This window comes from Numenius arquata, chromosome 2 (genome assembly GCF_964106895.1).
Source record: "Numenius arquata chromosome 2, bNumArq3.hap1.1, whole genome shotgun sequence".
NCBI classification, from domain to species: domain Eukaryota; kingdom Metazoa; phylum Chordata; class Aves; order Charadriiformes; family Scolopacidae; genus Numenius; species Numenius arquata.
Genome location: NC_133577.1, coordinates 53495023 through 53516374, shown reverse-complemented (window position 1 = coordinate 53516374; position 21352 = coordinate 53495023). Strand labels below are relative to the sequence as shown.

General features: G+C 46.1%; 1 protein-coding gene across 1 annotated transcript in view; it reads left to right on the top strand.

Moving 5' to 3' along the window:
* Positions 1–21352, top strand: part of ABHD12 (abhydrolase domain containing 12, lysophospholipase) — a 44284-nt gene that overhangs the window by 20932 nt on the left and 2000 nt on the right. Inside the window, exons 2-12 of the mRNA XM_074168589.1 lie at positions 2067–2191; positions 4008–4113; positions 7182–7301; positions 9822–9852; positions 15115–15160; positions 16421–16550; positions 18835–18872; positions 19065–19144; positions 19546–19628; positions 20364–20442; positions 20736–20863. Of these exons, the coding sequence (XP_074024690.1) occupies positions 2067–2191; positions 4008–4113; positions 7182–7301; positions 9822–9852; positions 15115–15160; positions 16421–16550; positions 18835–18872; positions 19065–19144; positions 19546–19628; positions 20364–20442; positions 20736–20863 (966 nt within the window). The remainder of the gene's footprint in view (positions 1–2066; positions 2192–4007; positions 4114–7181; positions 7302–9821; positions 9853–15114; positions 15161–16420; positions 16551–18834; positions 18873–19064; positions 19145–19545; positions 19629–20363; positions 20443–20735; positions 20864–21352) is intronic.

Sequence of the window (21352 nt, the reverse complement as noted above, 5' to 3'; positions counted from 1 at the left end):
ACATGGGCTTGTTGCAGCCAGAGCCGGCTGGAAGTGTCCGAATATTATTTTTATTTTTTTTTCCTCTTGGAAAATGGCAGTTCCTTTAGCTTGTCAAGAAAAGTGCATTGATTTTGATGGTAAACGTTTCTGAAGTGGAGAATATGGTTCCCGGGTGAGAGGAGACAGACAGGTACTTGTAGGTAGGCAGTAGTGTGGTGGAAACAGGTTTGGGATGAACAGGAGCCTATTCCCTGTGAGTCACCCTAGCAATCATGAGGACAATTTAGCCGGATGGGTGGTTTGGGGTGTCTCCTTTTTTGCTGTGCTGAAAAACTGTTCCCCAGAGTCTTGGCTTTTGCTTAGGGCTGCAAAAGCTGTTGAGATCTTGAAGATTTTGGTGCATGATTAAACTATTTCCATCCCAGTTCTGTCCATACACTCGTATTTCTTGTAGAAATGCTTAAAAAAGAGGTCTTCAGGCTCTCTATTTGATAATTTCAACCAGTTGACGATGTTCAAACCCTCTTAGCACCAGTGTGGAGCAAGCTCAGTGTGTCGGCTCCTAAAATTGCCAAGTGGGAGATGGATAATTTCATGCCTCTCGGAAAAACTGATCTCTGCTTTCAGCTGCTGGCAGTTCCCAATCCCGAGAATTGGTTGCTCGCTGGCGTGCAGTGTGGTTCCTGCTCAAGACTGACTGCTGGAAAACAAAAAGAAGTTGTGTTGCCTGAAGGCTTTACATTCATTTTAATTCTTTATTGTAATGATAGTTGAGGGCCTCAGTGTTTCTGCCCATACAACGTTAAATCAACTAGATCATTAGAAGTACACGTTTATGTATACATACAGGCATCTCCTACGAGGAGAGGCTGAGGGACTTGGGTCTTTTTAGTCTAGAGAAGAGAAGGCTGAGGGGGGATCTGATCAGTGCTTATAAATACTTAAAGGGTGGGTGTCAGGAGGATGGGGCCGGTCTTTTTTCAGTGGTGCTCAGGGACAGGACAAGAGGAAACGGGCACAAACTTTGAATATGAGAAGCTCCACCTAAACATGAGGAGGAACTTCTTTCCTGTGAGGGTGGCAGAGCTCTGGAAGAGGCTGCCCAGGGAGGTGGTGGAGTCTCCTTCTCTGGAGACATTCAAAACCCACCTGGACACGTTCCTGTGCAACCTGCGCTGGGTGGACCTGCTTTGGCAAGGGGGTTGGACTAGATGACCTCTAGAGGTCCCTTCCAACCCCATGTCATTGTGTGAGTCTGTGATATACATATATGAGTGTGTATGTGGTATTTATTCTGGGGCAACAAAGTCCATTTTGAGAGAAATTGCTTAACTGCTTCTGTGTGATCCTTCCATACTGTTGTTGTTGTTGATGGTGCTTTGGTGGTTTTTTTGTAGCCTACTCTTCCCAACCAGAATACTTAGGAGAAAACAGAAATAAAGTGCTGGGGCAATTGTTCCAACCTCAGTCTGGACTAACAGGGAGTGATGCCACAGATAAGAAATTTCATAATATTTTGTAACTTAGAAATACTTGCTTTCCAGGGCGTTGAGGGTTATGAACCCGTTTAGCTGGACAAGGCAGGTCTGCTCCAGTCTGTACGTGAGATTATATGTAATTCTATCAAGTCTCATTTCACATACTTTGAGGAACTATGTGTAAATCTAACCGACCAAATCTTGCTGATAGTGATTTAAATGGGAAGCGCAGTCAGGCTGCGTTTTGGAGACAAGCATGTGATAACACATTTCTAGAGATCCTGAAATCTGTTAAACCAGCAGGAAAAAAAAAAAAAGCTCTTGTTACAGGATGTTTTAAAATGTATTCACTGGGGAGTTTCTATTCTCTTTTTCTAAGCTGCATATCGTCAGCTGACAGTTTGGTTGCTTCTGCTTCTCTCAAACAGCTAAGGCTACATAAGCCGTTTAAAGTTAGTTTTGTTTAAAGTGTAAACGACCGGGTTTTATTTAAAAAAAAAAAAAAAGTTTTCAAATACACCAAGCACGCAGATGATTGTGAAAATTGCTTCATAAAATTCATGCTGTATTCAGGTCTGTCTTTCTTTTTCTTTATTTTTTATACAGGCGATACGGATTATGGTTTCGATTGCGGAAATTAATAATCTGGTTGCTGGGAGTGTACATAGCCATTCCATTTCTAGTAAAACTTTGCCCTGCTATTCAGGCAAAGCTGGTCTTCCTAAACTTTGGTAAGTGACTCAGTCTGTTGGGATGGGTGAGGGGTGAAGGAGGAGGAATGTCTTTATCTTTCATTTGTCTGCCCTCACTTTCGCCCTGCGTGTGTAAAGGTTGTGAATATGAAGAATATTAACTTTCATGGCTTGTAAGTTCTCCAAACTATGGTTTGAAAAGCGTTCTCTGTGGCCCTGGAGGTCTCTGTAATATGTCTTTTTATAAACCACGGTGACCAAACTGAAGCCAGCTTTCAGCCGAAAGGGTCTATACTAGATCAGATTTAGTTTATCGGTAAGGTTAATAAATCATGTGATTTTTTTTTTTTTTTTTTTTGGTTATGTGATGTGTTGTAAGTGATACCAAACAGCTCTGAAACATGTCACTAAATTAACCGTTGATGTTATAAATCTCCCATGATGTACGCTGTATGATGAGGACGGTGACCTGTTTGTGTGTGTAGAATAGGTGGACTCTCCCAGTGGTAAACGCCATACATAAAAATTGCCTGTATTTCTATATATTTCTCTTGCTTGGAGGTAGATACTCACCTGGCCCCCGTCACTGTAACATTGGTATGTTCTTGTCCATATCTTTCTAATATGAAATCTAGCAAGAAAGTCGTAACACATTTGGCAGATGGGAAAATCAAGGCACAGAGAAGTCGAATAATTTTCCCAGAACACTGCTAGAAGTGACTTGTGCTTCTGTCCAGACCTCGACCGCAGACCTTACCGTCCCCTTGGCAGATCCACCACCCTTGTGAGAATGTCACCGAGTTCTGTGGTGACGGCAGAGTCACCCAAGGGGTCTCTGGTGGTGTGCATGCTTTGTCTGGGACTCTTCTACACGCTTTTGCATAAGAGCAAACAGGCTTGCCCAGGCATAGATTTGCAGTCTAAGGGGCCAGATTTGTCAGTTTAACATCGTCTATTGCCTGCCTTGGTTTTCACGTCTGTGGAATGTTTATTGATATTTTGGGGTAAGTGAAGTGAGATTTGACTGTCACCATTATCAGTGTTTCTTTGTGTGTCAATAGCAGAAAAACTTTGGTATGTTAATCGTTACACCACTAAATATCCAGGAGACAGGCTTCCTGGTTCTGCTGGAGTGGAGCTCGAGTTTATGGGAAAAGCCTGAATCATTGAGAGAAGAGAGTCCTTAAAACTGCTTGATGCTGTCAGAAGATCTCTCTCTATGGTATCTCTCTGCTATATCCTCCTCGAAGACTCAGGAGGACAGCGTTTAACACAATTTATCTTACTCTGGCAGGACAAGAGCGATGTGGTGCCTGCTACTGTAATGCAATATCTCCTTTAGATTGTTGTATTATAGAGGCTGAAACCACGTGTCATCCTGAAACACGTTACAGCTCTGGGATGCACCCTGTACCCTGGGGAGTTTGTCCCATCAGTAACTTCTGTTGCAGCTACAATGCAAACCGTAAAAGGCTTGCCAAATCAACTAACCACCCCATTGACGCAGCAGGAGTGACTATCTTGTGTGGGGCAGATTTACGAACCAGACTGGGCAGAGATGGTTAAGTGTGTGTCACAGAAAGCTTTGTTTCCCCCACCTCTTCATTTTAGCCTGCTCCCTGGTTTTTTGATGGTTTCTTGTGTCTTCTTACCTTGCGCTCTTTGATGTTCGTATTTTAGTCACAGCTGTAGCCGGTTCATCCTTTCACACAAAAAGAATGTCTTCCCAGCATAGTGGACCAGTTTGTACAACTCTACAGTGTCTTTGTGAAGCAGTTTTGTAAGAAAATAGGGGTAAAAATGAAAAGATTCCTTATTCTTTTTTTTTTTTTTTTTTTCTTTTTTGGTATTTCAGTGAGGGTCCCATATTTCATTGACTTGAAAAGACCACAGGATCAAGGTTTAAACCACACCTGCAATTATTACCTGCAGCCAGAGGAGGATGTAACCATTGGAGTCTGGTAAGGAAGCCTGTTCTGTGCAGTGTGTGCCATGCATCTTTATCCTTCTTTTTGTTCTCGGTGTTGCCTATCCGGTATTTTTGCTGTGCGTGTGACAACCGTCGCCTGCTCTGATTTGTGAATGTTTGTGTTTTCCTCTGCCGAGTGACCGAGTTCATGTTGAAAAGTATGCAAATCTCTCGAGCTCATCTGAACTCAGATCGGTAATGCAGGAAACGCAATCGGGCGACCTGTGCATTCAGAGAAACTTCGTGAATTGGAATCGTAAATGTTACGGGTCTGCATTGCTACAAAGATCATGCCTCTATATCAGACAAGACCCAAGGAGTTAGAAGTTTTGTCGTTCAACTGCTGTTCATATTTTGTTTCGCAAAATAAATGTGGGGGAAGATAGGAAAAGGGGATCAAAGTGTTCAGAGTAGGAGGAAGAATATTCTGTGTATAAAACATATGTAACGTTTGGAGAGTGAGTGAGAAAGGAACACACAGTTTACTCTCCTAACACGACAAGTGAGCTCTGACACTGTCACTTGTTTTTCCTTCCTCTTGGAGAAGATTTTTCTGGTCCCAAGCAAGGGCAGTTCATTTTAACTCCTTGTTACCCGCGATCAGCACAGATGACTGGTTCTTTGTCTGAAAAGGTCTGCTTTCAGCACTTCCCGTATTATTAGACCAGCTCAAACCAGCTTCTGCATCTGTTTCTCGTGATCGCTTTCTGTCGTGTCTCAACACGGGGAGTTTCAAAGTCACGGAAAGATTTCCTGCTAGCTTTGCAGAAAAAGAAGGGCCTGCAGTTTAAATACGTATGCAAGAGCAGCAAACACCTGTAAAAAGGGCTAGACACCGTGTCAGGTGGGGGCGGATGGGGGCTGTTCCTTAATACAGCCATGATGTTAGATTTGTAAGCTGTAGGATTTGGAGTTTTTCAGTTATATGTGTGTATAACTTGCGTGTGTCTGCTAATGCAGTAGAGATTTTTCTCTTCACTTGAGGGTATATGACCTTTTGAATGGAACAGTAATATCCTGGTACACAAAGATGGTTCCTTCCCTTGAAGTGAATTTTGGTGAAAGGCATGTTTAGACGCCAGAAATTCAGTCTTTCCAGGGTAGGCTGATAAATAATGGTTTGTATGTTCTCTTCGACAATTAAAATTCGACCTGCTGAACTGTTGAATAAGTTTAGATTGCGGTCTTGAGATTTTTATTTTGTTTCCCTTACAAGTGTACTGTGTACCTTTACTAAAACAGAACTTAGAGCTTGTGGTGGCAATTCAGAGTCCATGTCGTTTTTCTTGAAGCTTATGGGATAGGCTTTTGCGAAAGTTTGGAGCCTTGCTTTAATGCCAATATAAGGTCTTGTGTTCGGTGTACTTCTGAAACAAAGCCCTCAGCCTGCTTGGTTCATAAGCTTGCAAAAGTCTTGAGGCAGAACAGTTGGAGAAGTTATGAGTCCTACAGTTATTGGGGCTTTTTTCCTCCTTGAGAACTCAATGTCTGCTGGCTGCCTGCATGCAAGTAGACTTTTTACATCGTGTTCCCCTGTGTTGGTTTGTCCTCGGAGCTTTACATCTGGGAGGAAGTTGTGTAAATGGAGTTTGTCTGTCTTCCAAGGAGAAAGGCATGTGAGTACTCAGATGACTTCTGACAGCTGTAAGCTGGCTTCCTTCTCCACAATTTGAGATGGTTGTGGACATGTACTTGCCTTCAGTGTTTGTCTTCTAGAGTAATTATCCAATTTAACTACCTGCCTTCCCTTCTGTGAGGTGTTCCCCTCATTCGATTCCACCAGTGTTGAATCCTTTCTAACCTGCTGCCCAGCTGTATCATCTACAGAAGAATAGCTGTGAGTTAAAATTTCATAGCTCCTGTAGATTGTAGCTTTTCTAGCTAAAATATTATACCTTCAAGAACCTGGTGTCTGAAAACAAAATACACGATCTTCTCATGAGACACTGTCCTGGGTTGAGAGACACAGGACTAACTTTTCTTCTAATGCTGGGGAAAATTGCACTTTTAGAAGACTCTAGTGTCTGAATTTGTGAAAATATTTACTTTATAGCCAGCCAGGCTCTGTGGGATTCAAGGTTAGTGTTTTTGAGCCTTGCCAGGTGCAGGGACAAGGAGGAGCAAGGCCTGGGCATTTGACCCAGGCTGGCCAACAGGACTCTTTCATACCATGAATGTCACATCCAATATAAATTAGAAAAGTTTGCTGCGTAGCGGGCTCTCTCCCTGACGGCGGTGGGTCCAGACAACTCCTTGCCCCAGTGCCGGAGCCCTGAGCCCTTCCCTTCCTCCTGAAGCCATTGCGCTCCCAGTGTCCGACGTTTGCTGTCCCTGCTGGGAGTGCACAGCTTCCTGCTGATACAGTCAGCTGAGTATAATTCCTGTATATCTTATATCAGTATTGGGATTAATACTGGTTCTTTAGTATTATTGTTAATTATTGAGTCTTAGTCTATTAAATCTATTTATATTTCAAGCCTTGTGTTTCTTTGTGTTCCCCGATTCCCCTTTCCGGGTGGGGAGGGGTCATCGGGTGATAGAATAATTGTCTAACAACAATAGATCGTTATGGGTTCTCTCAAACCATAACAGACCCCAAGCCCCTCTTTTTCCTCAAATCGACTATGAAGTCACGTACGCTCACCAAACAGTCTTTTCAAAACCAGCTGACTTTGGTGATTATTCTGAATATCTGCTGACCTAGGCGTGAATCTTGTATATGGTGTGTGTTAATTAACGTAACTAAGCGTCATAAAAGCTGAGGAATTCAAATTCTTTCTCCAGAACAGCGATAAGTTCAGTAATCGTGTTTCGGGTTTGCCTGTGAAGTTTGATGCCTTACACAGCCCTAAGTTTTGAAGGCACTGGTAATGGTGGTGAAAATGTGGAAATAATCCTAGCCACTGCCTTTTAAATTTGGCTGTTTGTTGGCTGTGACAGTTTTGTGAAGAGTGTGTGTGAGGTGTGTAGTCCCGAGTTAGTGAGTTGATCGGGAAAAACTGAAAATTTGAGAGGCAGACACCGCAACAGGCCGATGTAACTTTTCTTTCTGTATTACAGGCACACAGTCCCTGCAGCCTTATGGAAGAACGCCCGAGGGAAGGACCAGTTATGGTTTGAAGATGCTTTGGGTTCCAGCCATCCTGTAATCCTTTACTTGCACGGCAATGCGGGAACAAGGTGAGGCACAAAACAGTGATGACTTTGTTTCATGCTGTGTGTTCCTGGCTTGCCACGGTTTCAACACATTGATTAAAAACAGAATCTAAAAGCAGTTTGGTGCTTGTCCTTTCTTTTAAAAGGAAAGCATGTTTTAAGAAATGCCTCTCCGTTTATTGAATGTGGGAATAGATTTATTGCAATTACCAGAGACACCTGATACTGTAGTTTACCTTGTATCCTCTGTCTGCCAGAAGCCAGGAGGCTGTGACACTTACTAGATCAGGTAGGGAGAAGTACTTCTTTTTAGGATAGTGGTCTCTGAATCAAAACATGGGGGTAGTATTAGTGCTTCTGTATACGTGATTTACAGGCATTAAATAAACTTTCCACTTCCTTTCGTGAGCTTATTTTAGTAGTTAACACATTCTGAAAAAGGAAAATCAGAAAGAAAGAGGAAGGTAACGCGCTGGTCTTGTTTCATTATTGCATATGCACAGGACACTTGTCTGGAACAGGAGCATTTCTAAAATTTGTAATTTTGTAGTTGACCATGTGCTATCAGCTAAGGAATTAGGTTGGTTCTCTATACTTTGTTGCTGGATGCTAAAAAACACTAGCACAGTGTGAAACTTCCTGGATGTTTCTCAGAATCATGTTCTTACTGCCACATCTCTGCATGACACAGTGCTTTAGTTCAGTTATTAGAACGTGGGCTTTTTCCTTACTAATACACATTTTACGAAGAGTACCAGCCCCTTTCTGAGTTTTGAGTGCCAGTGCACGTTTTTTTGAATGTGTTGTCTGCTCGTAGATACTCTGGAAGAAGAGAAACATTGCGGAAATACAAGTTCAGTGATGTAAAGCGATTAAACTCTATTATAACTGTGCTGGTAGTGAAGGTTTACTAGCTCTCTAACATCAGAGGAAAGCTGCCCTTTTTCAACTAAATTCTTGTGTTAGTAGTGTTCTTCTTTGGTACGAGGCCATCTTTTGGTACAAGACGCATGCTGTGAGCCAGGAAGTCCCTGAGCCAGATGGGTCTTTGGAAACTGTCGTCTTGTGCTGGTGCATTAAAAGGTTTCATCAAATTGTTGCATTATATGCAATACTGCTTCGCTTGTTTTCTTGCCTTTATCGGGTGTAGCAAATGATACTCATGGAAGCTATTCTGCAGCTTAACGGTGGTAATTTGGGACCAGTATCTCTGTTATGTGCATATTGATTAGATTTACTTCTTGGCTCCCCCAGGTGCTAGAGAGTTAAAGTACTGGGCTACGGATCGATTCCATATTTCACTTTGCTTTACTCTGTGCACTGGAGAAGCTGGAGGTCTATTGGCTTTGCCATTTCAGCTTCAATGTATATTGCTGTATGTTCCTACACTGCATATTCAGTCTCTTTGGGCAAAGGGCTGCTTTATTGATGCAGGCTGCATTAACCATAAGTAAAAGGCGCTGCCTTGGCTTTCTGGTTTGCCTGAGTGGTCTGGAGCTGAGGCAAAAATGTTATGTTTACTTGATCCCTTCAGAAAAAATTCCTCTGTTGCACTTTGAGGAATGCATGGAAAGGCACCGGTGTGTGCACATCAAGGGTGGCTTTTCACGCAAGTGTATCTTCTTCTTCAGACTTGTATGGTTCAAAATTACTTTCAAGCAACCCCTTGCGTTTTGCCCTGAGCGCTTTTGGCTGCATTAGGTATTTTGTAGTACGGTTGGAGCTGACAGCTTTTGGCTGGCAAATGCATGTGTTCCTAGAGGGAGGTCTGGAAAATACCATTTTGGTTTAGAGGCTGCTCTGACCAAACCAGTCGTAGTGTTCTAGAGTTTTCATACGAGTGCAGGAGTAAATCTATTCTTACGTCAACACTAGACTAAAGTTTGAGTGTGGATTAGCCATATCATGTTGTGGATATACTTTAAAACATGTAATGGCACCTTCACTCTCCTTTCTATTTCATTGTCTAGATTTTAATTTATGAAAAAATTATTAAAGCAGATTCTTCCTCTGGACTTATTTACAGTGTTCATCTCTGGTTTTCTCTGCTTAGTCTTTTGCACGTGTCTTTCCTGTGCTTGGAGCCAGGTGAGAAAATCCTAGGGTCAGCTGCTTGGGTTAATGTGGTGAGTTCTGCTGAGAGCATGACACCTGGGAGAGCAGGGACAGCTGGCTGGGGCAGCACCGGTGACAGGAGCCCAGGATCTGCAAAACCAACAGGGGCAGGCTGGGTTGGATGTATTACAGGCTTTGGAAAAGGCAGATAGCAAGGTGGGTTGAAAAGTTTGTCTTTACCTGCTGCGAGAAGAGATTTATAGGGAAAAATTGAATTTAAAACTATGTCCTACATAGCTCAGCAAAGCCTTGCTGTCTCCTTGAAGCCTGTGACAAAGCAGTTAGGATGTTTCTTACGTTTGGCGTGTTTGTGTTAAACTGGAAGCCTGAGGCAATTGGTAGAGTCTGTTCCTCTAAAGCTTAAATGTTCACATGTGGGTTTTTTTTCTTTGTTTTTCTGCTCTTCTCTTCGTGAATCGCTTTGGCCAGAGGAGGGGATCACCGCGTGGAGCTTTACAAGGTAAGCGGCTGCACGTGTTGTCCGAGCGGTTGCATCAACGCATCAGATGTGCACAGACTTGAGAAGGCTGCTCAGGACGGCCCCCTGCCAGCAGGCAGATAGCTTAGGGCTCTTCGTCTCCTCTGGATATGGGAAAAGGGGTCTGTAAGCCATGAGCATGCTTTCCTGTATTAAAATATACTTGAAAGGTCTTTTGTTTGCTGCTGTTAATTGTCAGCTCCAAATGAGCTAACCAGGTTCTTTGCCAGGGATACTTTCACAGCACACTTTTTATAGGAAAAATAAAAAGCTTGACTTAATCGTAGCCATAATTATACTCCACCACCTCTCTGGGCAGCCTGTTCCAGGGCTCTGCTACCCTCAAAGTGAAGAAGTCCCTCCTCATGTTTAGATGGAACTTCCTATGTTCAAGTTTGTGCCCATTTCCTCATGTCCTGTCCCTGGGCACCACTGAAAAAGGACTGGCCCCATCCTCCTGACACCCACCCTTTAAGTATTTATAGGTGTTGATCAGATCCCCCCTCAGCCTTCTCTTCTCTAGACTAAAAAGACCCAAGTCCCTCAGCCTCTCCTCATAAGTGAGATGCTCCAGGCCCCTCATCATCTTTGTGGTCCTCTGCTGTACCCTCTCCAGCGGTTCCCTGTCCTTCTTGAACTGGGGAGCCCAGAACTGGACCCAGTGCTCCAGATGGGGCCTCACCAGGGCAGAGCAGAGGGGCAGGATGACCTCCCTCCACCTGCTGGCCACACTCTTCCTGATGCACCCCAGGATGCCATTGGCCTTGTTGGCCACCGGGGCCCATTGCTGGCTCATGGTCATCCTGTTGTCCACCAGGACTCCTAGGTCTTTTTCCTCAGAGCTGCTCTCCAGCAGGTCAGATAACGCAACTCAAAACCTTTTAAATCTGACAAGAATCCTGTTCTCTTAGCTACCTTGACTGTCAATGACACACTACAGCAAGCTCCTCCTGCTTTTCCTACTTGCACATGGAGGCTTCGGCAGTGAAGCTTTTAGTTATTACACTCATGTGCTGGGATAGAAGAGAGCTGATGCAGAGGGTTTTTTTGCCCGCCGCATGATGTTACCCAACTTTATAGCGGCACATGAAACAATACGGTGTTGTTATAGGGGCATAAGTAATTACTATAAATAAAACATTTGGCATTGTTACACTAAATATCTTACTAAGGGTCAAAGGAAGTGCCTGTTATCTGCAAAGCCAATTGAAATCTTGCCAGCTTCATTTGAGACTTTTTCTGAACTAATTCTAAGGGGAAAAACAAGAAAGAAAAATACTCTTAAGAAAGATTAAAACAGAAGAGGCTGTTTTAGTGCAGGGCATGGGATTGGGATGCTCCCAGGGCTGCTGGCTTCAGGCAGGGATGTTAACAGCTCATTGTCAGCTGTAACATCCCTGCCTCCTTCACCAGAAGGAGCTGGATGTTGATGGTGGAAGTTCTTCCTTCCCTCGTGTATCCACTGTGATAGGCCATACTTTGGCCTTGCTTTGCACGCCTGCTTTCCTCTTGGGAAGTGGGTGTTTGAGTGCTGCAGCTGCCTAATGCCAGGGTAGGAAGGAAGGTCCATGGGCAGCAGAGCCATGCTCTAAAGGAGAGGATGCTATTAGTGTGGGGCCCTGCATTGTGAAGGCCAAGGCGGGGGCACCTTAACATCTCTGGCAGCTGCAGTAGTGGTAGTGACAGTTTCTGCTGCTTTCCCTGCATGTTCCTGTTCCTCCTCAGGCTCATCTCTTCTTTAACCTGGAGGAGAAAGCCACCTCTGAAGTGTAAGGCTGGGCAGTGCCTGTGGTTGGGGCTTTGGCAGGTCCTTGGAGAAATCAGCCCCTGCAAGTGGTTCACCTGTCTCTTAGCTTGGAGTTGAATGGGTGCAGGAGTGGGAGGCTCCATCGACTTCTTCCTTTGGTAAAGGCATGAGATGACCTTCATCATCTTTATCCTAACTCTTTGTCCCAGCTTTCTGGGAGAACTCCCAGCTAGGGAGAGGAGAACTGGGCACGCCAGCTTGTGCCATGTCGGGCTGTGAGGAGGCAGGTCTTGGTGGCCGGGGGTCCTGAGCGTGGCCTGCCTAGGTTTAGGTGAATGTGGAGATTGCTGCTGCCTGTGCCTGGGGTTGTCTTGAGGGCATCCTTATTGCTGTTGCTTTTGGCAGCTGATCAGGACAAAAGCCAGGCAGATTGATGTTGCAGCATCTCTCGCTCTCTGCCGGGTGCGTTTTGCTTTGTGTAGCCTTGCAGCTCCTGGCTCCCAATGGCAAGAAGAGAATTTGGCTGGGGGTGCGTCATGCCATTCCTGTCCCTCTTCAGGAAACTCCATGGTCTTTCCAGACATGGAAAGGGAGCCCTTTCAAAGCCAAAGAAAGAGAAACGGGAATTGCTTGAAGACACCTGAATAGCAAAAAGCAAAGGAACTATGAGTGACTTGGAAGCTGTTGCAGTTCCATCTGCTAATATGAATTCCAAATAACTCTTAGTGGGAAAATGGCATTAAAAGAGGGGTAGTGGATTAGCATAACCCTGGGACAAGCGCCAAGAAATAACACAACCAAGTGCAGCAAGGGTGCGCATGATGTAATGTGTTAGTCTTGGGGAGGGGGTGTGTGGGGTGTGCCAGGAAGCAGCAGGGCAAACTGTGTGATACATACGTGAAGTTACTGGCTTTCCATCTTCAGACTACCACTTACATCCTGGTGGGATAATGGCAGTGCTCTCTCCATCTCCAATCAGGTGCCAGTTGTCTGTGTAAACCCCAGTTGTACTTGTATATGTACTCTGTGCCCCCACATTGCTGTAAATTGTCTAATTGTTTATAACTCTACTCGATGTTTGTGTATGTAACCTGTTAAGGTTAAAATGGCACTACTCCTTTAGAAGTAACACTCGGCTTACATGTAGCATTCCAGTTGTATGCTGGGATAGTCCCAGTACCACTAGATGTGTTATTTTAGGAATTGCAGCCAGTGCTAACCCAAGTGTTAATGCTGGAAGCCCAGCTTGTGGTGCAGTGAGCCCTGAAAGCAGCAGGTATCGCACACCGAGTGGGTACCTGATCTACCCCAGTGCTGCACTGCCAAACCATTGAGCAACGCTCCTGCCTGCCATCCCTCTGAGAGTGGTGTCCTAACCACTGCAGGAGTTTTAGAATTGGCTTCGCATAGAATCATAGAATCATCTAGGTTGGAAAAGACCCTTGGGATGATCGATTCTAACCATCTACCCTACTCTACAAAGTTCTTCCCTATACCATATCCCCCAACACCACAGCTAAGCAACTCTTAAACGACTCAACCCCCTTCCTGGGCAGCCCGTTCCAGTGTTTGATCACTCTTACTGCATCCTGCAGTTGTCATCTTAATAGCAATTTTATTCGTCGTGCAGGCTGCATTGGCTATAAAATCAAACGCTCAGCAGCTGAGTAATGGCAGCATGTTAAAGGAAGAGCTATGTGCTGCCCTCAGCCCTGTGCAGGCTATCACGAGGAAGATGAAAGGGCAAACATCTCCAAGAAAATCCATTGCTCGGTCCTAGTGAGAAGCCTGGAGCCACATGAGGGTTTTGCAGTGTCCTTCCTGGACTTGTGAGCGATAGCCTGCAGTTGATGGACTGTCAAAAAGGGAAATTGCAGCCTTGGAACCCAGTGCATACAGTATTGCCACTGCTAGTACCACGGCTGAGTCTTGTAAGGCTGCTTCTCACCTTGTTTTGGGAGCTCCCTGGAGCACTGTTTGGAACTTGTTTAGCCATAAAAACAATTGTCTAGCAGCCAGGTGGCCACTGGCTAGCTGATGTTACTTTTGCTGAGCTTTGTATAATTACGTGGCATAGCCATGACTGTGATACACGCAGTAACAATTCTCCTACAGATAGTGCTAGAGGAAAAATGGCTGTAACGCTTTTTATGTGCGAGTTACAGATAGAGTTACTGGGCATCAAACGAAATAGTGATGACACCCAGCATAGCCATACGGTGTAGAGGAGCCCAGGCCTGGTATGACAGCAGAGACCTCGGAGATGGGGACGGACGGAGCATTGCAGAGGAGCGCAGGCATGGAACGGGGCACAGGCTGACCCCAGAGACCCCCGGGCTGGGCACAATCTGCCAGTCATCAGCTAAAGGCATGCAGACCTGGGAGCTGGGCAAAAGCGGGTTTAGAGGTAACAAAGAGAACATGTCTAATGCGTGCTGAACACACCCCGTAAGGTAATTTGGGATGTAACATGGAGTCACAGACCAGTGAAGAGAAAGAAATGTCCAGTGCGTGTTTGAAATGTATGAAAATTAACCCCAGATGGATCCTAGAGAGAAGTGGGAGAAACCATCACCATCATAGTCCTCCCAGCAAAGGAGTTGAGTTGCCAACTTACCTCAACACCCCTCTTTTCTATGTTGTCCTCCATTCCTCTTTTTTCTGTACTTATGAGAGCTGAACGAGTAACAGTAATTGTTCAGGCTGCTAAGATTTCAATTACACTAGAAATAAAGTGTTGGTTTTACAGATGAGATTATTTCCTTTTGTCCATGAGAAGATTTAGAGTACAGTGAGTACTACGATTGCTTTTCTTAATCATGCATCATACACAGACCACGCAAGCAACAACATTTAAATCTTTTTGTGACTTGTTGTTGATTTTTATCTACCGTGGAGCTGTTATGTTCCTACCAAGCAGTGATAGCTTTGAATGGTAGCATTATTTTTACCAAGACACTTTTCCCAAGCAAGTTGATCTGGTTTTGGGTGGTTTTATTTGCTTTTAACAGATTTTGTTAGGGTTTCCGTTGGCTGTAACATAAATGTTCGTGATAGAGCAATTGCACATTTTTGGACGTATACAGTTAAGCCTTCTGAAACCAGGCTCCTGGTTTTTATGCTGACATTTATACCAATTTGAATAACCTAAATGAAGCAGTTATAGTGTTTCACTGGCAAAACCTGAAAGTGTTTCTTGGGGAAACGGTCATAGGATATTTGAGGATCAAATTTGAGGGCAAAGCTGTTAAAAGGAGAATCAACATCTAAGAGAGCCTCTTATGAGGTCCAGGAAACAAATGGAGTTAAGCCAGCAGGGTGAGATTATTAGTGTTTGAAAAGCTCTGTGCCCGCTACACCAAAAAGCTGTAGGTTGTACTTCACCACGTCAGGCTGATGATGATATAAATTAGGTCCCTGCACCTCGGCCTGAGGCAAGAGCGTGGCTGCTGTGCAAGTCTCTTTGATGGGTTTCTGCTTGTTTCTCTCCCCTCCAGGTTCTCAGCTCCCTTGGGTACCACGTAGTCACGTTTGATTATCGAGGTATGTGGGCTTCTTTTATTATGAAACTCTTTTAGATGTCTCTCTCTGTAGAAGCAGCAGAGAAGTTGCTCTTTTTTTTTTTTTTTCGGATCTCAGGGGAGCTATTGTTTTGTAAATGCTTGCTGCCAGCTAATTAGATGTGGTTATTTCTTTGGTTTTTTTTCCTCGTGGGTAACCAAAGAACTTCCAGAAGTTTCTTTCCAGTGCCATCCTGTCTAGCACTGCTTCCTGATGTCCAGCTCAGTGGACTCTGGCACAGGGCTCGTTGATTTGGGAGCTAAGGAGCAGAGACTGTCCCAGGCATGGATGCTGTCACAGCATCCAGTTAAAGCATCCTCCAGGTGCACATCTGGAAACTAGAAAGCCTGCCTAGATGTAGTCTTTTGGCTATGATCTAATTGACTTCCCTGACATCTCACAGGGAACTGAATTTGCACTTCTTTTTAAAAGCTGATAGGTGAGATAAGACATAGAATAAATGCCGACCATTTTGCAACTCTGACACCAGCAGTCAGGCATCTGCTGCTCTTTTTTTTTTTCCCCTTCTTAGTATTTAAGCCATGGCTGCAGTGTAATGCCACTGGAGATACAGGAAAGAAATTAATCCGTTGCATTTTTATCAAGAAGACATCTGGGAGAGGTTTATTTGTAGGAGCTTGCCCTGTTTTTCTGTCCTGCTGGCAGCTGCTTCTCTGGCTGCTTATTAGGTATCAAAAGGCATGTGGGATGCTTGCTGCTTTAGCATAAGATGTATAGACGTGCTGCAATAGTGATAGAGCCAAAACAATCAGGAGGGTGGAAAATTGCTTGAGGGCATTGATCGAACAGCATGGACAAACTGATGTTGCAATGGCCTTGTGAAACGTGCTCGGTTTTTGACCCGGAGCATCCAATTCTTACGTTGTTGGAGGCTCCACTTACAGATTGGTTACATGCGTGCAAGAGCAGCTAAGGTTTGGGAACCGGGCTGTCGCACGTGGGTAGGCGCAGGAACACAGCATGGCAGTGTTTGATATCCAGCTGTTGTTTTTCTTGTTGACTAAATCCACAAAAAGTCCTTGGCAGCCGGCAGTTACCTTGTTTAAATGACTGCAGGTCGATCAGGGCTTTCAGCCCCAAATTGTAGAGGTGCACAGTGAAATAATCAGAAACTCCCCATGTCCCAGGTCCCTTTGCGCTTGCAAATGGACTGCGCGGGAAGAGCTGGCTGGCTTGGCTGAGCAGTTTGTGCGATTCTCAGAGGGGCTCTTTCTTTTTCAGGCTGGGGTGATTCAATAGGCAGCCCATCAGAGAGGGGAATGACCTACGACGCCCTTCATGTTTTCGACTGGATAAAAGCAAGAAGCGGAGACAACCCTGTCTATATATGGGGACACTCCTTGGGCACGGGGTAAGCATCTGATCTCAGTGGGCCATAGCAGCTTCTGAAAACCATTAAACACTGACCTTGGATGAAGGTGCTGTTTGCTGTAATCCCCAGGCTGGCTTGGCTTGGGGTCTGTGGCATGATTGCTGCAGAGTAGCTTCCCCTTTGCACTCTACAGAGTGAGAAGAGCTACAGTGAATGACTGTACAGGAATTGATCTTGAACCTTCATTGCCCAGAGGGTTACACTGGAAAAAAGACACTTAGAATAATACAATGCAGGCTGACTGAGGGGAGAGAAAGTGGGACTGCACTGACCTCTTCCTGTGGTGAACCTATATGTCCTTCAGAGCAGGACATCAGGCTTCTCTGATACTCTGAAAGAGTGTCTCGGACCAGCCACACGTGCACTTGACTTGCCCTTACAAAATGGTTTCTCCTGTCCTTTCAAACACGCCGTGTATGATCAGTGCTCACGCAGATGCCTGCATGACTACACTGCTGGCCATCTGTGACATTTACGTGGTCGTGCCTGGCACAGGGAAGTTCAAAGTGTCAGGTGCCTTTGCCTGCATGTTTTTAACTTTCCTTTTCTGCTTTCTCCCATTCCGTTGCTGTCTGGAGGTGGGTCGTGTTCAGCAGGCAGTTCTTACCCCCTTGATCTGCAGAGGAGCAGAGGGCAAACGCAGGAGTTACTTTTGACTTGAGCTGTGTGCAGGTTAAACCGTTCGAGACCACAACAGCTCGCCTTGCTGTCCAACAAATGGGTTGCTGGGACAGGGAGTTGTTTCAGGATAGTGCCTCTACATCGCTATGTGATACTAAATGTCCTGCTTTGTTTGGGAGAAGGCAAAGAATTACAGAATCACAGAATATTTTTGGTTGGATGGGACCTTTGAGATCATTGAGTCCAACCACCACCACCAACAACAACAAAAAAAAACAAACCAAAAACAAACAAACCCCCAGAAATCCCAGAACACCAAACACCAAAAACAAACCAAAACAAACACCCACAACCACACCCCACACCCCCCCACAAACAGACACAACCCAACAGTCTCGGGCACTAGAGCATGCCCTGAAGTGCCACGTCTACACGTTCCTTAAATACCTCCAGGGATGGCGGCTCCACCACCTCCCTGGGCAGGCTGTTCCAGTGCCTGACCACCCTCTCAGGAAAGTCATTCTTCCTAATATCGAATCTAAACTTCCCCTGCCCCAACTTCACACCATTTCCTCTGCTCCTGTCATTATTCCCTTGGGAGAAGAGGCCAACACTCACCTCTCTACACCCTCCTTTCAGGGAGTTGTAGAGGGCAATGAGGTCCCCCCTCAGCCTCCTCTTCTCCAAACTAAACATGCCCAGTTCCCTCAGCCTCTCCTCATATGACTTGTTCTCCAGACCCCTCACCAGCTTGGTGGCTCTCCTCTGGACACGCTCCAGCAGCTCCATGTCCTTCCTGTAGTGAGGGGCCCAGAACTGAACACAGCACTCGAGGGGAGGCCTCACTAGTGCCCAGTCCAGAGGCACCATCACTGCCCTACTCCTGCTGGCCACGCTGTTCCTGATCCAGGCCAGGGTGCTGTTGGCCTTCTTGGGCTTTTCCTTTGGCTCTTCCTCTAAATTTTTGCCATGTTCAGGATCCCTTTCTGGGTCAGAGCATGCTCTTGACGTTTCCCAATGCACTGCAATCTGAGTGGCCTGGGACTGTGGACCCCGGCTGAGTTCCCTGGTGACCATAGCCAGCCTGGAGCTTGAGGCTTTTCAAATGTGCTGTACTTGGAGCATTCAGCAACTTTGGAAATATCCCTGTCCCATTAGGGAAATGCATGGGGGAGACCCTGCTGCTTTCTCAGCCAGCTATGGAAATTCCTTGCACTGTCACCCTGGGACCCTGCACTCCGGCTGCCTGGAACACGGCACCCCTCTGCCCACACCCCTGCCTTCCCCTCTTTCATGCCCAAACCTTGTGGTCTAGGGGTAAAAGGCTGCGTCAGACAGCTGCAGGTATGCTGGGAGCCTGAGAGCCACCTTAAAGGAGGTTCTTCCAAGTGGCTACATGGTGTGCTACTTCCCTGGACTTGATCACTTACCTAAATGCAGGTGCCTGATGGCATTTGGGACGGTTGGGTATGGGAGACCTGTGGGAACCCAAGTCATTGTGTGCTGGCTGCCCAGACCTCAAACAGTGTGAGGGGCCGACCTTACAGCAATTGAGTTGTACCTCTGCCACCTGCTACCACTAGAGCCTGGTGCTTTGCAGAGGGCCAGCTCCAGATTAAATGCTCATTGTTCTTCTTTCCAGGGTCGCAACAAATCTAGTGAGGCGTCTTTGCGAGAGAGGTAAGTCTGGTGGGTGGATGCTCTTCCCACCCAGCACGGGTCCTGCTGGCACCCCAGATTTCCTCATAAGTTTGTGGTTGTGACAAGGCTGTCCTTGGCGCACCGTGAAGGCAGCTGCTCTCATAAGGCAGACCCTGACCCTGCAGGGGTGCAGGTAGCCAGCATTTCAGCACGTTGCCTTTGGCTTTTCAGAAACGCCCCCGGATGCCCTGATACTGGAATCTCCATTCACCAACATACGGGAGGAGGCGCGAAGTCACCCCTTTTCTGTGGCAAGTACACAGTGGCTCTCGTGCTAGTGGCATGTAATTGTATGCTTAGAAACTAACCTTCAGAAGTGATGTAGCTTAACTAAGTGCGTGACTTGTGGGACAGCAGTGATAATTATGTGTCAGGGTAAAGAGCTGCGCTTAAGGAAGCTCCTGGGAACAGCAATACAATAAGCAATACCAGAGCCATGTGTGGAGCCTGCTTAAAGAAAGCAGGAACTGGGATCAGAAAGGGCAGTAAGTGTAGGGAAGGGAAGACAGACTCTGCTCTCACTGCAGAGACCGCTGCCGGCAGCCAAGGGATGTTACTGGAATGACAGTGACCTGTCCCCTTTATCCCCTTTACTGCTGTTTGTATAAGTGTCCTGCTGGTGCCTGCCACTAATGCAAATTTTTCCTCTCAGATATACAGATACTTCCCTGGGTTTGACTGGTTCTTCCTTGACCCCATCACGACAAGTGGAATTAAATTTGCCAATGATGAGAAGTGAGTTCCCTCTTTGCTGGGGTTTCAGCTCTGGCTGCAGTGAGCCGTGGCAAGCATCAAGGAGGATAGACATCAGACTGCACTCCCTGCTCTTCTTCTTTTTTTTTTTTTTTTTTTCTTTTTTCGTTGAATCATTTTATGTGCTGAAGGGATTTCAGTTACTCTCGCAGCCCTGAGTGCCAAACAGCTTTGCACTGTGGAGCTCTTTTTTTAATTGTTCTAAATAAGAACAGATGCAACTGGGAGCACAGAGACTACTCAGGATATGCTAATTTGGTCCATCTGATTTATGCTTTTCAAGTGTGGTGTACGTTCCATGTTAAACAGTAGCATTGAGACATTGAAGGTTTGGGAAGGTTCCTCTGCTGTGCGTTTGCATGAGCTGCCCTGCGTGTCAGAACGTTGTCTGTTTTCACTGAGCCGTTCGTTCGAGAGTCCTGAGTATTTGTGAGGTTGGGTTTCGAGTACTGAAGACCTTGAGGGATGGCGCTTTGCAGTGGGCTGAGGCATTTTTCTCTGGTCTGAGCAGCAAATAGCTTTTCCAAGGGTGCCTTTCACTAGTAAATTTTCTATAGATCGAATGAATGGTGCCCAGATAATAACATAGTCTGAACTGCAGTTAATGACCCACAGGACATGTTTGTCACTGCATTTTCCTGGAAAATCCCCATGTGTTGGTGTTAGAGAGTGATGGGATTGCTCTGAGCCTTTGTGACGTTGTTGTCTCTTTCACAGTGTGAAATACATTTCCTGTTCCCTGCTCATCCTTCATGCTGAGGATGACCCGGTGGTACCGTTTCATCTAGGAAAGAAGGTACGCGTGTGGCTCTGCAAACCGGTCTGGTGGGAGGAACTGGTGTGGACAGAATGACATCCCAGCCAAGCAAAAAATCAGCAATAGGAAGGTGTACGTAGAAATGCGTAGCCCGAAGGCACTACAAATTCTGTGGTGTTGGGAGGTGGCAAATCAATAGCGAAACGGAGCTAGAGCTGGCAAAGCTGGTCAAGCCAGGGCCCAGAACCCACCCTTAAGAGGGGTGATGGTTTGGCAGGGGTGGCTGGTTTGGAGTGACGCGTGTCCCTCACCTGCCTCCTCTTTGGACTCAGCTTTACAACATTGCTGCGACGTCACGGAGTTTCCGAGACTACAAGGTGCAGTTTGTTCCGTTCCACACGGACCTCGGCTACCGGCACAAGTACATCTACAGGAGTCCAGAGCTACCTCGAATACTGCGGTAACGGCCCAGCTAACCGGGGTCTCCTGTGGCTTGGGGGTGGAAGCTGGTGCTTGGGGTTTTGGGGCACACTGTGACACGCACCCAGGAGCGAGAGACGTGTAACAGGCGCCTGTATTGGGCAGCTCTTCTGAAAATCCCTTTGGTCTCCAGAGCGGGTGAGATACTGGGGGCAGGCTTAGCACAAAGTCAGAACTCTCCACCTCCCTGCAAAGCAGGTTTTGGGAAGGCGAGCCACAGAAAGTTGGGAGTTCTTCTCCTCTCTGGCTTATCTCGGCTGTGAGGCGGATGCTCTGGAGGAGCTGTTTGCAGAGCAGCTAATTCAGCTTGCCTCTTCTAGTGGGAGCCACTGATGGGTGAGAGCAAAGCTCGGTGCTGTTCCCTGCTCGGTGCAAGTGCTCGAGCTGTGGTATTTGGCCAGGGGAATGGGAAGGCCTGCAGCATGCACCAGAGTGTCGGAGAGCTGAGTGTCACTGCCGTGTTGTTTCC